At 37.9% G+C, this 16,665-nt stretch overlaps 1 protein-coding gene across 1 annotated transcript in view; it reads right to left on the bottom strand.

Annotated features, from left to right (window-relative positions):
- The window catches only part of srcin1b (SRC kinase signaling inhibitor 1b), a 172,740-nt gene that overhangs the window by 82,050 nt on the left and 74,025 nt on the right, over positions 1-16,665 (bottom strand). Inside the window, 1 exon segment of the mRNA XM_059325391.1 lies at positions 4,594-4,620. Within this exon segment, the coding sequence (XP_059181374.1) occupies positions 4,594-4,620 (27 nt within the window).

The following is a 16,665-nucleotide window of genomic DNA, read 5'->3' as shown; positions in this document are numbered from 1 at the left end:
CAGAGTACATCACAAGATCACGGCAACTCATGCTGAGAGCAGAAAATATTAACTGTTGGATGGAAACCTGAGGTTCTTACTTACATGGATTAGTATTCATTAGTAAGTATTCAGATTCCTTATTTCAGGAAAAGTACTAATTCTCCACTACAGTAAATGTCCTGCATGCAAAATAGTACAAAAGTTGAAACTTTTGTACTATTTTGCATCAAAATGTACTTAAAGTATCAAAAGTAAAAGTACTCTTAATGCAGATTGTTTTATATATTCAACATATATTATTGTATTATTTTAATTGATGCATTTATGTATGAAGCATTTTACTCTTGTCATGGTAGGGCTCATTTAACTACTTAAAATACTTTTATGTGCTTTAATTTATAGAAATGCATCACCATTTTCAAATTGATCATGTTAAATCTCAACCTGAAAAGTAACTAAAGCTGTCAGATAAATATAGTGAAGTAAAAAGTACAATATTTACCTCTAAATGTAGTGAAGTAGAAGTATAAAGTGATATAAAATGGAAATAAGCACAACCCCTCAAGATTGAACTTGAGTAAATATACTTAGTTACCTTCCACCACTTGCTTTACATACATTAACAGCAATATTTTACACTTTTTGCAACATTTAATATCCAACATCCAACATAGTTACATTACATATATATGAATGTCCCTTTATAAGCTCAGGAGTAACTCGTCCCTGCAGAAACTCTCCTAATGACTCTGCAGAACAAACTGTCAAGTGTTTCTTCATCACAAAGTGTTTCCCCTGAAACCCTAGAAGAACGTGGAGAATTAAGCCTTTCTGCTTGGCTGAATGTAAAAGAATTATATCCTCACTTTTAATATCTCACTTTAAATGTTAATAAGCTTCCTGAGTGACTGAAGCTCTTCAGTTCATCAGTTCACACGTCTGTCTGCTGCAACACGCCTGCTGCGATCTCACTCATATTTTTTTTTCCTGTGCAATATTATTTTCACATTATGGGGTGAAGTTTGGAAGCAGTTGGTGCTTCAGCTGCAGCTACAAACTGAGAGAGCGGCGTGAAGCTGGCAGCCTGATGGCCACTAATGGCTCCGACTCCAGATCAACTTGTGCATTTTAACATTTCACACTATTTACATCCAGACGGTGCCAGTGCTTGGTTAAATTGCAGCGACTCCAAATGAGAACGAGGTTTGGTTCTGATGCTGTGGGCACACTTTCACAGGCAGCTGAGTGGTTGGAAAAATCCTGGAAGCAAAGCATGTGTTTGTAACAGCGTGGGTTCAAATTTGGCTCGAGAAGAAACTAATCCCATCTCTCATGTTTCAGTCACTAGGTAAACGCTGTAATACAGTACAGATTACATTAATGTAACCTTAAGAAATCATCTTTGAGCACGCAGCACTTTCACAGCTGTCTCCATTACCACACCTGGGACCGCTCTCCTGCAGCTAATCAAATAATAACCCAGGTGGAACCGGCCCGAGGCCTGCAGCCGCGCAAAGATGCAAGAGAGGCACATTAAGTGCAACTTCACACCTTCAGCACGCTGCCTCCCATTGTAATAAGAGTGAAAGTGCACACTGCACAGTGAGCTCAGGAATCCATGACGACACTATTAGGAAAATGATCACAATTCATCCTGCAGGGAGTATGAATGGATGTGTGGAGCAGCAGCAGCACTCACAACTGTTAAACTCAAAGTGTCAGATAATAAGTCAAGTCTTCAGATTTTACTGTCTGGAGACCTGAATGTCTTTACAACATTCTGTGATTAATCAGCCAAGTACATTTAGATATTTCACAGTTTAAGTGAAGGTCTAAAAATATAATGAAACAGCCTGAATGCAGTGAAGCTCTCAGGTTTTCTGCTTTATTCTCCTGTATTTACAAGAGGAACCCGAATGTACCACGAAGTCCCCATCAGCGCATATATACAGGATGTAAACATCAAAGTTGAGTTATAAAAACCGAACAGAAATACAGTTTGCCCATGAAAGCAACAAAGACAGACAGAAACAAGTTGCCCACTTCTATGTGGCATTTATTGTTCACCTGCTATCTCCCCCTAAAAATCCATTGTACACAACCCCCAATTCTCAATTAAAGGGGGCAGAATGATAAGACGTAATTCATCTTTTATAACGCCCAACACTTTGTAGCGTAACTGTAAAGAAACTGCAGGATTTTAACTTAAATGTAATCACATTAATGAGGCTGATAACAACCTTCTCAACCTGCCAGCAGGCAGAGCTACTCGCCCATTCATACAGCCCAATAACAACTGATAATGCCCAATCAATAATAATAACCACTAATAAACATGCATGTTTACTTTGTTCGCTACACTTTACAGCAGTTGGCCTCCCCCACCACCTCCAAGTCGCTCAGAAAATGTTGCACTCGTGCTCTGCGACTAACTGACGTCCTGCCGCAGCTGCAGCTGCACAAACTCAAAAACTTCACTGAACTCAAACGGTTTGTTTGGCTGCCTCGAGTATCCTGCAGCTGTTTGCAGCGTTTGTTGTGTACGTTGCCACAAATTAACGCTAAATGTCCACAAAATGCATCATTCACGGCCCATTTCAGAGCTTTTCAGATGGTCTGCTTTGTCACCGCTGTCACTTTTTCTGCCGTGATCTCAAAATTACAAACACAGGGCTATTTTTATTTATGTCCTGCAAATCCAGTCTTGTTATACGGTCTGATGTCTCTGCTGCAGTAACACATGTTAACACACAAGCAAGTATGTTAAGATATTTGTTCCCAACACAGCCTGTTATGTACGCAAAAGTAGGACATCTCCAGCATCGTACAGTCAGTGGCAGAGTCCAGTTACTGTTAGTTAAAACCACCAATGTGTAAAATGTGCATCGCTAAAATGTGGTTTCAAACTGGATAAAGAGTCAATTTATTGATTTAATTCTGGCAGACAAACACAACACTGACACATGCACAAAGGACCAGATGAAAAGACCCATTATCATAATTAAATGATGTTGGAAACATTTGGGATAATGTGTTTACACAACTCAACACAGTATAGAACAAAATCTTGTTGTTTTTGGACATTTTAATGTTTGCAACGAGGCCCTCAACCTCAGGGAAATCTTTGATTGACAGCTGTCTGTTGATGCTCAGGTGGCTGAGGCTGCTCACACAAATCAAGTCACCTCTCTCCCATGCAGACAGGTCCTCCATGCTTTTATTTTTTCTAGACTCGAATATTGTCATGCATCAACAAGAAACAACCACAGACTCCAACTGATACAAAATACTGTCAAGCACCTTGTAACTTTGTTTCAAAAGGTGCAATACAAATGAAAGTTATTATTAATGTGTGCATATTATAGCCTTCAGTGGTGGAATGTAACTAAGTACATGTGCTCAAGTACCTTACTTAAGTAGCATTTTGAGGTAATTGTACTTTACCTGAGTATTTCCATTTTATGTAACTTTATACTTCTACTTCACTACATTTAGAGGCAAATATTGTACTTTTTACTCCACTACATTTAGCTGACAGCTTTAGTTACTTTTCAGGATTTAAACATTTGAAATGACTAGACTTTTTATTTTAATTAAACCACATAACAGTACAACATGTACAACATACTTAAGTAAAATTTTGAGGCACATCTACTTAACTTGCGTATTTCCATTAATGTAACTTTATACTTCGACTTCACTACATTTTAAGGGCAAATATTGTATTTTCTACTACATTTAGCTGCAAGCTTTAGTTTACTTTCCACATCAGGATTTAACATGAAAAACATGATTAAACATTTTTATTAATTAAACCACAGAAAAGTATACTAAGAAGTTAAAATACCATGACAACAGTCAACTGCTGCTTACATAAATGCATCAATAATAATCCAACAATATATTTAGAATATATAAAACAATCTGAGTGGGTACATTCTGCATAACATCTACTTTCACTTTTGATACTTTAAGAACATTTTGATACTGATACTTTTGTACTTTTACTTCAGTAAGTTTTGAATGCAGGGCTTTTACTGTAGTGGAGTAATTTCACAGTGTGGTTTTAGTACTTTTACTTAAGTGAAGGATCTGAATACTTTTTCCACCACTGATGGCCTTAAGAGTTGCTACTGTCCTGACACAGGAGGATGTTCCCATTCTTAAACCCGCCCACAACACTCTGATTGGCTTATTGGTTCTTAAAACAGCAGTCAAAGAGCACAACAGCAGTCAGCTCCATCTAAATCCATGAAAACATCTCAGGTTCTCTCTGCAGAGCCTCCATAGTATCCACAGAGAGTTTAGGAGAAATGTGAGCACACAGAAATCTAATCAGCACTTACTGTACAAGACTCAACGAGGGTTTCCCTGCCAGTCACCAATCAATCTCCATTTCTAGTCCAGAAATCTTTCTACTGAGACAGAAAAGTCCCAGCATGCAGTGCAGTGCACGAGAGAGTTAAAGACACACGTGAGCGCCAACATGTGACCGGCACTGAGAGCAGGCAGCAGGCATGCAACGACACAATGAAAAGTTATCCTATTAGAGAGAAATCCACACAGAGGGACAGATTTACACCGAAACACAAACACAATATTGGCACTGACCTTGAAGCTCCAGTAGTTTGGTTGTTGCTGGGGAGGAAGAAGAAACAAAGAGAGGAGAGACAGAGGAGAGACAGGGAGAGAAAAGGATCCATTGTCAGACGGTTTCTCTACAAAAAAATCACATTTAAAGCTGTTCGGCTGGGCAGAGGGAGAGAAATGCTCCGTCACTCAGTTCCCATGTGCAGATATGTGAGTGATACCGCAAAGTGTGACTAATAAAGGTTAAACGCTTCATTATTTCTCTGCAGAGTGCGGCACGCCCCAAAATGTCTGCACCACTTTGCTTAAAATGCACAAATTGTAGCGAAGCAAACAAACCAATAAATTGCCTTTTTTTTTTCTCCTTCTTCTTCGTGGTGAGAAAATGACGAGCTAATTATTGTGATGATAGCCAGATTAACTTGCGTTGTCCTTCACTGCCATCATAATAGGACTTTAATTGCTTGTAATTGCTTCTCAGCAATTAATCAAATGTTTACAGTGACTTCACACACACTAATGATGCAGCTCCTGGATTCTGCCCCTCGCTCTCCGGAGACGGCGAGTCGTTGGCGAGCGCCCAGCAGCCGGATTAAAGCGATGCACACACTGGATTAAAGAGCTGCCGTTTTCACTCTATCTGCACTGAGGTCAACGTCCCTCTGATTCTCTAAGACACACGCTGAGGCTGCAGGAGCACGCTTAGCTAATGCATGCTAATTAATACGTTCATGCACGGACAAAAGTCTGTGGACAGGTCTGCAAACTTTTATGTTTTGGTTTAGAGCTTGACAGATATATGTGTTGACAGATGTTATCATCTGATATTAACCTATCAAAGGTCTGTCAGTTTCAGTGTTTATGTGTCTGATATGTGCTGTTATTAAATTTTTCTTCACACAATATATAATGCTGAAAATGTAGCTTGGCGTGATTCAGAAACGGTGTTAGCTGTTAATTTTTGTTGCCTGAAACTGAACAGTAATGATGTTTATTTAGCTATTTATTTTGTTCCTATTTATTCTTTATTTTCTCAGTTATCATTGATAACTTCTCCCGTTTTCTGATATGACGAGAATTATTTTGTATAAATTTTTGCTCTTTGCAGCACCCCAAAATCTTTTTTCCAAAAACAATTCTTTTTTTTGACAGCCTCTCCTGTCCTCTCCTCTCTGCTCTGTGTAAACAGCCTCTCCTGTCCTCTCCTCTCTGCTCTGTGTAAACAGCCTTTCCTGTCCTCTCCTTTTCTGCTGTGTGAACAGCCTCTCCTGGGTGTGTAAGCAGGTTGAGCGCAACCATATCTGCAAACTAAATAGCAGAACAGATCGTTTGTCAGCCCCACCCATAGACTCCTATGAGCGTTTGGCGGCTCCCGGTACAGAGCGGAGCGTTCTTGAAATAGCACACAGGTCATTAAACATACACGTACGGTTCATTGCTGTAAAAAAAAAAGGCTGCAGCGTTGGTTTTGCACATTGCCAGAAATTAATGCTTATCGTCTGCAAAATGCATCACTTTCACGACATGCATGATTTATAAAATTGGCTGACAGTGTAAATAATAATGATGAATATTCTTCAATAAAGTTTTATGTTGAGAAAGTAGTTCTCTGGGAACATTTGCAGAGTGGTGAAAAATTGCTGCACGATATGTGTTGACAGATATTATCAGCTGATAATAACCTATCAAAGGCCTGTCAGTATCAGTGTTTATGTGTCTGATATGTGCTGTTATTAAAGCTTTCTTTACACAATATATATAATGCAGAAAATGTTGCTTGGCGAAACGAAATTTAGAAACGGTGTTAATTTTTGTTGACTGAAACTGAACAGTAAGGATGTTTATTTAGCTATTTATTTTATTACTATTTATTCTTTATTTCCCCAGTTGTCTGACCATGTAACTCATTGTTTGTATGGTAATGTTAAATATTATTTAATAAAGTTATGTGTGAGAAAGAAGCTCTCTGGGAACATTTGGTGAAAAATTGCTGTAATCCATCCACAATCAGTATCAGCATCGGTCTCCCATCAGTCGGCTCTAGTTTGTTTGGTTTTAGTCAACTCACAGGTAAAGATCATCTTATTATCACAGTTCTATGGTTTATACTTGTTCTATTTATTGGCTTTTACCTATATTTTATTGTTAATATTAAATGTTTATTTTAATTCTATCAATTCTTGTCAAGTTGTTGTCGTTTTTCAGTCTGTGCAGCACTTTGAATTAAATTGGATTTGTTTAAAAGGTGCTGTATAAATAACATTTGTTGATTGGAAAATAAACGTCAGACAATCTTTCTGCTCTAAACCTCAGTCTATATTAAAGGATGAAAACAGTATTCTACTTGTTTTATTACGGTCAACAAACCAAGAAGGGCACTCTGAGAGCTCAGTCCTCCCACTAAAATCTCACTTAACAGCACACTAAATCTTGAGCAGTTTCAGGCTGTTTATCTTCACATTTTGGCCTCATTTGTCATTGCAGTGCAGAAGTCCTGCAGCTCTGGAAACAGCAACATCATGGTTACAAATAGCGAGATCGCAAAAATGTCTTCTGTGCAGAATAACACAGTTATAATGACCTAAATCATGAAAGAAAACACACGTCGAATTTCATGTGGAATCAACACCAAGTGTTCCCAATCCTGTCCTCTCCTCTCTGCTCTGTGTAAACAGCCTCTCCTGTCCTCTCCTCTCTGCTCTGTGTAAACAGCCTCTCCTGTCCTCTCCTCTGCTCTGTGTAAACAGCCTCTCCTGTCCTCTCCTCTCTGATCTGTGTAAACAGCCTCTCCTGTCCTCTCCTCTCTGCTCTGTGTAAACAGCCTCTCCTGTCCTCTCCTCTCTGCTCTGTGTAAACAGCCTCTCCTGTCCTCTCCCCTCTGCTCTGTGTAAACAGCCTCTCCTGTCCTCTCCTCTCTGCTCTGTGTAAACAGCCTCTCCTGTCCTCTCCTCTCTGCTCTGTGTAAACAGCCTCTCCTGTCCTCTCCTCTCTGCTGTAAACAGCCTGAATCCACATGACTGTTCAATAAAGGCTTCACAGTGTTACAGAATTTAATGTTTTTAAACGTGTTCAGTAGAAACAAGACATTAATGCTTGTTTTTTTTTTTTTTTTTATTGTTTCTGTCTCAGATAAGTGATGTAACTGTGGTGACTCCTTAAAGATAACATGCTGTTTAAACCTGAGGCAGGTCAGAGATGTTGCACTCTTACTACAACTTTCATGAATCTGAGCCGGTAGTTTTATTGTTATCCTGCTGACAAACAGACAAACAAACCAAACCTTAAAACAGAACCTTCTTGGCCTGTCTGCAGCTTCCAGCTCAACAGCTAGCTACCTATAACAGATGAATACTGTGGTTTTTATCAAACAAACAAGGGATTATTATTCTCGTGGCGGATTAATCTGAGTGTGGTGCTGTGCTGAGTGTTTGCAGCAGCAGGACTGTGAATGTGAGACGCAGTCAAAATAAAGGCACATTGTGTTGGTGGTGATGAAGGGGCATGTCACCCTGAGCACCAGAGACTCACTGATGTGTTTTTAACAGCAGAGGAAACAGACACAGAGACTCTGAGACTCTCAGGACGTGACTGAAAATAAGAAAAATATTGAATATCACCAGATTTTTTTTTTCTACCAACAGGAGCAGGAGGAGCAGTTCATCCTGCAGCTGAGGTGATGGATCTTCTCCTGTTTCCTGAACTGAATTATTTTGTAACAAATTTTGCTCTTTGCATCAATTTTCTGCTTATAAATTATTGTATCTTGAATGTCAGTTACGGAGTGAGTTAGCAGGCTGAACGCAACCACAACTCCAACCTGAACAACAAAACAGACTGTCTGTCACCACCACCCATAGACTCCTATGAGCGTTTGGCTGCTCACAGTACAGAGTGGAGTGTTCCTAAAATAGCACAGAGGTCATTATACTGTACATACATGTGCGGTTCACTGCTGTAAAGAAAAAAGCTGCAGCGTTTGTTGTGCACGTTGCCAGAAATGAACGCTGATCGTCTGCAAAAAGCATCATTTTCACAACATGCATGATTTATAAAGTTGGCTGACAGTATAGGTTATTGTTTGTATAATTATGATGAATAGTATTCAATAAAGTTTTATGTTGAGAAAGTAGTTCTCTGGGAACATTTGCAGAGCCGTGAAAAATCCCTGCACGATATGTGTTGACAGATATTATCAGCTGATAATAACCTATCAAAGGCCTGTCAGTATCAGTGTTTGTGTGCTGTTATTAAAACTTTCTTTGCTGTTAATTTTTGTTGACAAAAACTGAACAGTAAGGATGTTTATTTAGCTATTTATTTTATTCCTATTTATTCTTCATTTCCCAAGTTATAATTTGTAAAATTGTCTGACCACATAACTCACCGTTTGTATGGTAATGTTAAATATTATTTAATAAAGTGTTATGTGTGAAAAAGAAGCTCTCATTTTTACGAGGAGCTTTATTTCAGGGCCTTTCAGATAGTCTGCGATGGTGCCAATGTCACTTTTTCTGCTGTGATTGCAGAATTACAAACACAGTAACCTCCTGGAGTGTTGCATATCCTGCAAATCCAGTAGTGTTATACAGTCTGACATTCCCAACGCAGCAGGTTGTCCACGCAAACGCAGTTTATCTGCAGCATTATACAGTCAGAGGCAGAGTCACATTACCATGTTAGTTAAAACCACCAACACCAACCAACCAAGGCTGCAGTTTCTGTGGATTTAGGTACAAAACCACTGAGCTAGGTTTAGGACAGAAACCTTCCTGGTTAGGCTCTAAAAGTTTAAACAGGAAATAAATGATGGAAATGCAGGAAGTGAAGGAGTTATGAGGACGACGGAAAAAGTTGTTAATTTTTGTTTTACATGGACACCAACGCTGTTCTCCTGATCTCACTCTGTCTGATGGTCATTTATGACTTTGTTCTAAAAATGTTGTGTCTCCTTTGGTCATTTTGTGTCGTTTTTTGTCATTTTGTGGCTTTTTATGGTAACTTTATGTCCTTTTTTGGTGATTTTCTGTCTTTTTGGTCATTTTGTGTATTTTTTGGTAAATTTCTGTCTGATTTTGTGGGTTTTTTTGGTCATTTTGTGGGTTTTTTTGGTCATTTTACGTCTTTTTTGGGTCATTTTGTGTCTTTTTTTGGTCATTTTACGTCTTTTTTGGGTCATTTTGTGTCTTTTTTATATGAACCCCATTCCCCTGGTGAAAGTCTTCTGTTTGTTGGACCCATCCTCCTCTCCTCCCTCCCTCCCTGAGCGTGACATCACCATTTAAACTCCACATCACCGTCAATCATTACGGCTACGTCAGCAGGATGGAGCAGAGGAAAGACTGAAACATGAATATGTGTCATATTTTGCTGCCTGTATTGTTGTTTTTGAGGGAAGTCCAGTCCCTCTGAACGACAGGAGAGATCTCTGTCTGATATTTGGTCCCGTGTGAACCACTCTGCTGCTCTCTCAGGTTAACGTCCGGTCCTGCCTGATAAACAGCCTCTCCTGACGCTTTCATCTCCACCTGAATAAAGCGTCCTGTAACATCCTGAACAGTTTCCTCTCAGTCTGTCTGTGTGACTGGTGACACTGAGTGAGAGAACTGATCTAAGCTCGAGGTCTCTCTGCGTCTCTAAACCCAGACTCTGTTTGAAGTCGTAGCACCAGCTGGAGTGAAAAAGGCAGAAAAGAGAGAGTGGATGGTTTTACTCTGAGAGGAGTGACCTTGAGTGGCTGTTTCCTTCAGCACAATAACTCTAAACTCAGATATTGGCTCAGTTTGGTTTCCTCTGACGGTGAGGCAGCTTTTGGTCCAAGTGTTTTATTTAGAATCAGAAACCTGTCAGCAGGACGAGGATTAAGTCATTATTGGGGTTCATCTTATGGGCTATTATTATATCATTTTAAGTGATCGAACTTGATTGATACCAATAATTATTATTCAGGGATCTTGGTGGGTTATAGTAGAACTCGTAATTCTGGTAAAACACAAAGTGACAGTGACAGAGTCACTGCCTTCAGTTGCACTCAAAAAATCAGTTTGTGAACCATCTATGAATCAGAATTGTTACTTTTAAAAGCATGCAATAAATACCATTAGCAGGAGGGGCGAAGGGGCTTTAACATCAAGATGTTGGGCTTTGAAAAATTGGGCATATTCTTTTGGGTAATTTTGTGTCTTTTTGGTGATTTTGTGGCTTTCTTAGGTAATTTTACATCTTTTTTGGTCATTTTGTGTCTTTTTGGGTCATTTTATGTCTTATTTTGGTAATTTCTTGACTTTTTCTGGTAATTTTGTGGCTTTTTCCGGTAAATTAACACCTTTTTGGTAATTTTGTGTCTTTTTGGGTCATTTTATATCTTATTTTGCTGATTTTGTGGCTTTTTCTGGTAATTTTGTGGCCTTTTTTTGGTAATTTTGTGTCTTTTATGGTAATTCTGGGCAGTTTGTTTCTAACAGCCTCACTGTGGAGCTTGATTCCCTTCTTTCCCAACAACATCATGACCGATGGATTCCCTTAAAACGTTTTATATGATATCAATATCTCGAGTCCTCTACAGCCTCTGAGAGAGAGAAAACAGTCCAAACAGCCCAAATGCCAAAGGGTTAAAGGTTCATTATCAGCGGCTGTAAACACTCATTACTGCAGGTTGATAATCAGCTCCTGATCTGATTGAAGCTCTTCGTCTCGGCTGATAACGGTCTATTTATCCTATTTATCCTGTTTATTCTGCGCCTGGACACAAAGAGGCAACAGTGATCTTAAAACACATCAGTTAATCACACATGACGGCACAGACGGAGCTGCTGGGCAGGACGGGATGTTCTGCTGTTCGTTCTACCAACATGTGAATCTCTCTGTTACAGGACGACTGGCAGCTGATTTACAATAATAAAAGCTTTCTTAACCCTTTGATGCACAACATGGGTCTAAAGTGACCCGACAGAGTTTTTTATGTTCTATATCTTTCTTTCTTTATAAATGTTTATATATGTAAATGCATGTGGAAATGTGAAAAAAATAAATGTGGAAAAAATTAAATAAATCATACAATAAATGTAAAAATATAGGATTTCAAGAAATTTTTGGATTTATTTACATTAAAAAATGTTTTTACATTTATTCATTAAATTATTCATTTAAAACTGAAGATGAATCTGATGATGATCAAATATATTTGGTATAAAATTATAGAACTAGCTAATATTTCGAAAAAAAGTTGCAAATTTACTAGATTAAAGTGGCAAATCTACAAGAAAAAAAGTCGTAGATTTAAGAGAAAAAAGTGGGAAAAAGCAACTTTGTTCTCGTAGATTCTCCACTTTAAATAAATCTGCGCATTTTTTTATCGTAGATTTGACACTTTAATCTCGTAAGAACATTTCTCAAAATATTACCCCCCTCCCCCGGGTCCGTATGTTTTTTACACATTCTGGCTGTATGTAATATCGTCATATATTCTCTAGGGTTGAAATTTGGAATTTGCAAGTATTTCAATGAGTGCCCTATTAAGGGTTAATAACTGTCCACCATGTTGGCCGTCCATCAGCCAGCTGATTTCTTTTCTGCTTCTTCTCCATGTTTTACTGTCTGACTGGTTTCCTCTCTCTGTTTCTAATCTCTGTGTGTTGGTTGCAGGTTGCTGCAGCCTGACAGCAGACGTCTGCTCGCTGTTCGTCTGTTACAGCTTCAGTCACAGTAATGGATGATTTATAGACTCATCACAGACCATTTCACTCGTAGCTGAGTGTGATATCACATCTGACACTTAATGAAAAATAAAGGTTAAAGGAACAAACAGTGAAGCTGCAGAATAAAGACGCATCGATCCCGAGAGTTCTGACTGAGAACTTCTGCTTCTACTGGAACCATCAAAACAACAACAAGGAGAGACGGAACTACTGCACAAGTTCTTCTGTGTGATAATCTGGGACTCCACATTTATATACAACTCTGTTCTTCATGTAACGCATCATGCTTGTGGTGTTTTTATGAAAGTTTTGCATTAATTTATATATTTCTTTGTACATTTATTCATTTATTTATAATTTTTTTAAGTTATTTACTTAAAACCGAAAAAATATATACATGGAGAAATGAATAAATGTATAAATACGTAAATACATGTGGAAATGTAAAAAATAAATGTGGAAATACCTAAATAAATCATACAATAAATGTACAAATATAGGATTTCAATTAATTTTTGCATTATTTATATTTTTGAAAAATATTTTAACATTTTTTAATTTATTTATTAATTTATATAATATATATATAAATGAATAAATAAATAAAAAATGTAATATATATATAATGCAAATACCACTATCTATTTTTTTTTTTAGTTATTTACTTAAAACCGAAGAAATACATACATGGATAAATAAATAAATGAATAAAAACGTAAAATTATGTGGAAATGTAAAAAATAAACGTGGAAATACCTAAATAAATCATACAATAAATGTATAAATATAGGATTATAATGCAAATACGCCCTTTCAGACAGACACGATCATCCTGCTCACATCCAGATATTGAATCATCCTGACAGGTTTAGGTATCAGTACTTTAGTTGAGACTCTGAGTGCTTCTCCCTCCTCTCTTCCTTATATTTGTGCACTAACCTGTCCAATAAATCTGACTCTAATTCAAATATTACACCTTTTCCTCTCTGCGCTCTCTCTGCTGCCATGTGGAACACAGAAGTCTACAAACGGATAAATATCTGTCACAACAAACCATTTGCAACAATTTCCCCGCCGCTGCTTTCATCCACGGAGTGACTTGCAGGTAATTTGACTTCAAACTAAAAGCACAGGTGAGTTAATCTCGTCTGTGGCTGGAAATCGCTTCACATACGCTGCGAGAGCAAACTCCCTGAATAATTAAAGGAGCTGTAGGTGGAACTTAATGCGTGTTTGAGCAGCTGTTGTGGGAACTCTGCTGGAATCTGAGCTGCAACTTTCTGATATCCACCTCACTTTATTTTGAGCAAAGAAGAAAAGAGGGTTTGTGAAAGAAATACCAACAGGCCTGTGGGCTGCTCTGACCCAGATTCCAGAGCTCCGTGTGGAGAGTCGGCCTCCGTCCAAGCTCAGTGACCAAAACAGCACAATCGTACCTGATCTGATGCCTCCTGGCCTCCTTTAATCAAACATTTAAAGCCGACACGGCCCCGTCCTGCAGCACAAATTACATTTCTGCAGCCTCTCTGTCCTCTCACTCCTCTATTTTCAGATTGTGCAGAACAGTGAGCTTACACAGAGCTGCATCAGCACAAAATACTTCACAAAACTTAAACTGGAGAATATATTTAACTGGAAGGTGACCACAAGTCCTGCAGCACATAGAGCCAACCAGAGATAAAGATGCTTTAAATTAGTTTATCTCTTATTAGTTTTAAAATGAATACATGCAGCATATTTGCTGTATTTACGGAAAAAAACACTAGATGAATTCTCATTAAAGTGTTTGTCATGAGATATTTCTGCATGCATGGAACTCAGGATACCATGCAGGAGAACAGAGACATGTTTTCTGACTGCATTCAGGAAAAAATGTATTGTAGGATAATAATTTAGCTTTTCGAGAAACGTACAAACAGGGATTTCAAAAAACAGTTTTAATAAAGCTGCTTTATATTCATATATTCTTCAGATGTCAACAAGTTAAATTTAAGGTGTTATTAAGACCATCAGGATGCAATTTAAGACCCATTTAATGGCAAAAAATATAAATATTAAGTTTATTTATTCCAACAGGCTTCAGACCAAAACTGAATGCATTCTTCTTGAGCCAGATGTCTTTGAACTTCCACTAATCTATATTAGACAAATGTAAAATTAGTAGACAATTTTAGCATATTAACTATAAAAGTTGCATTTTTACATCACATTAGCTGACAAACCACTTCAGGACGTATATCTGATCAATTCTGACTGAGCTGCACAGTTTGCATGAATAACTGTGCATTCATTTTCAGTTTCTGATGTTTATGTACCCCAAAATGTCTGATTTTTTCTATACTGACTGGCAAGTTTGTGACTAGAAAGAAGTTAAGACATTCCTCCTAGTGTGCATGACGTGAAAATGAAGAAAATCCTCATGATTTTATAATTTACAAAAACATATACAGAAGACTTGTGAACACGTGTTGCATATATTTATTATAACGTTTCAGATGTTAAACCTTCATCAGGCTTCAGATATCACTTGAAACATTGCAATAAATATATGCAACGTGTGTGCACGAGTCTTTTGGTATTTTACAAAAAACAAAAAACAATAAGTTAACTGTCTTTGCACAGTTTTAGCACAGAATAGTAATTATTGCATCTGTTTTATTCACATTTTAGACAATGTCCCAACCTATTTTGTAATCATTGTTCTATAATGCATTTAATAATAATAATAATAAACACATTATAATATATAATATAATGCAACTCTTTCTGCTGTGACGATGACTGAGGAGAAAGCTTCCTGAGATGGTCTGATCTGATGGTTCGTCTGTCTTGAGGAGCCTAAAGCTGCACACAATCAGGACTGTTCCTGTGTGGAGCTGAAGGTAAGAGGCTGAGCAGTAATGAGGCTGTGAGCAGTAAACAGGAGCTGGGAGGTCGTCACGGTGACCATTAAACTAATCACGTCTTCTGTTCTGCAGCAAGTCTCACAAAACATAAAGGCAATTTATCCCAAAGGGAGAATGGCTCGTTCACTCCTCGAACAGTGCATTTTAATGCTTTTTAATTATCTTTTTGGTTAAAATTCATGTAGTGCATTATTCTGTCTGTGTTTTGTCTGTAGAAGTTATTATTGTTTAAACTGCCAGATGGCTGAAGACAGTTTCAATAAAGCTGCCTTATATTCAGAGTTCCTGCAGACTTCAACAAGTTAAATTAAGCTTTTATTAAAAGCATCAGGAATGCAATTTAAGACCCATTTAATGGCAAAAAAATAGAATTATTAAGTTACATTTATTCCAACAGGCTTCAGCCCAAAACTGAATGTATTTTTCTTGAGCCAGATGTCTTTGAACTTGCACTAATCAATATTAGATAAAAGGAACATTAGCAGAGACTATTTTAGCATAATACCTGTAAAAGTAGCTTTTTTTGTAAGGAGACGTCATGTTAGGACACAAACGACATCAGGACAAACTAGCTGAGTGTTGTCTGATTAACTCTCACTGGGCTGCACAGTTTGCATTAATAATTATTGTTTTTTTTATGATGTCTATGTCCCTAAAATGTCTGACTTTCTCGACACTGACTGCAAAGATTGTCGATTGAGAAGTAACCACATCCCTCTACTGGAGGAGAAGTCTGTTCACTTCACTACAACCTGAGACTAAAATATACAGCAAGCAAGCTAGATTAAATGTGTCACTACTTCAAAAGCCAATTAAAAGCCGTAACAGAAACATGAGACCTCTAGAGCAGAGAGAATCACACTGTAACATCCAGGCAGATATTATTGTAGGTTTCTAATAACTCTGTGTCAGTTACAGGCTGATAAACAATGTAAAGATGCAAACTCCAACATCTGCAGGCTGAGAGCTGCAGAGCTCTGCATGCACTACTCTCCCACAGGTCAACCTAACATGCATGAAGCTGTGGGGGGTGGGACTGAGGCCAGATCCAGAACTTCTCAGTGAAGTAGGTAGACTATTTGTCCTTCCTGTCCCTTTTCTTTTTAGTTTTTTCTTGACTTTTTATGTGGTAACGACTGGAAGGAGACTTAAAATGCATGACTGAAATTAATGCAACTTCATAAAAGAGATGTTAATGGAAAGATTTTAAGAGCTGTCAAAATGGTATTTCAGACATTTTAAAGCCTGAAATTCTGATTAATGGACTTTGTAGCTGCAGGCCTCAGATTAGACAGAGATCATTGTTATCGTTATTGAAATTTTAGAAGATTTCTGTGTTCTCTTCACCTTCAGATTGATAGTTTGGCTTCATGCAATCATAAAAACCCTACTGACAATCATTCCTCACCACTTTACTTCATGCTTTAACCTTGCAGAAGCATCATAACGTCTCCTGACACCAACAGGTGTAGAGTATTTGTCCTTCCTGTCCC

The sequence above is a fragment of the Centropristis striata genome, chromosome 21 (genome assembly GCF_030273125.1).
Source record: "Centropristis striata isolate RG_2023a ecotype Rhode Island chromosome 21, C.striata_1.0, whole genome shotgun sequence".
Classification (NCBI taxonomy): Eukaryota; Metazoa; Chordata; class Actinopteri; order Perciformes; family Serranidae; genus Centropristis; species Centropristis striata.
Note: the sequence above shows the minus strand (reverse complement) of the source record. Positions and strands in the feature narration are given on the sequence as shown.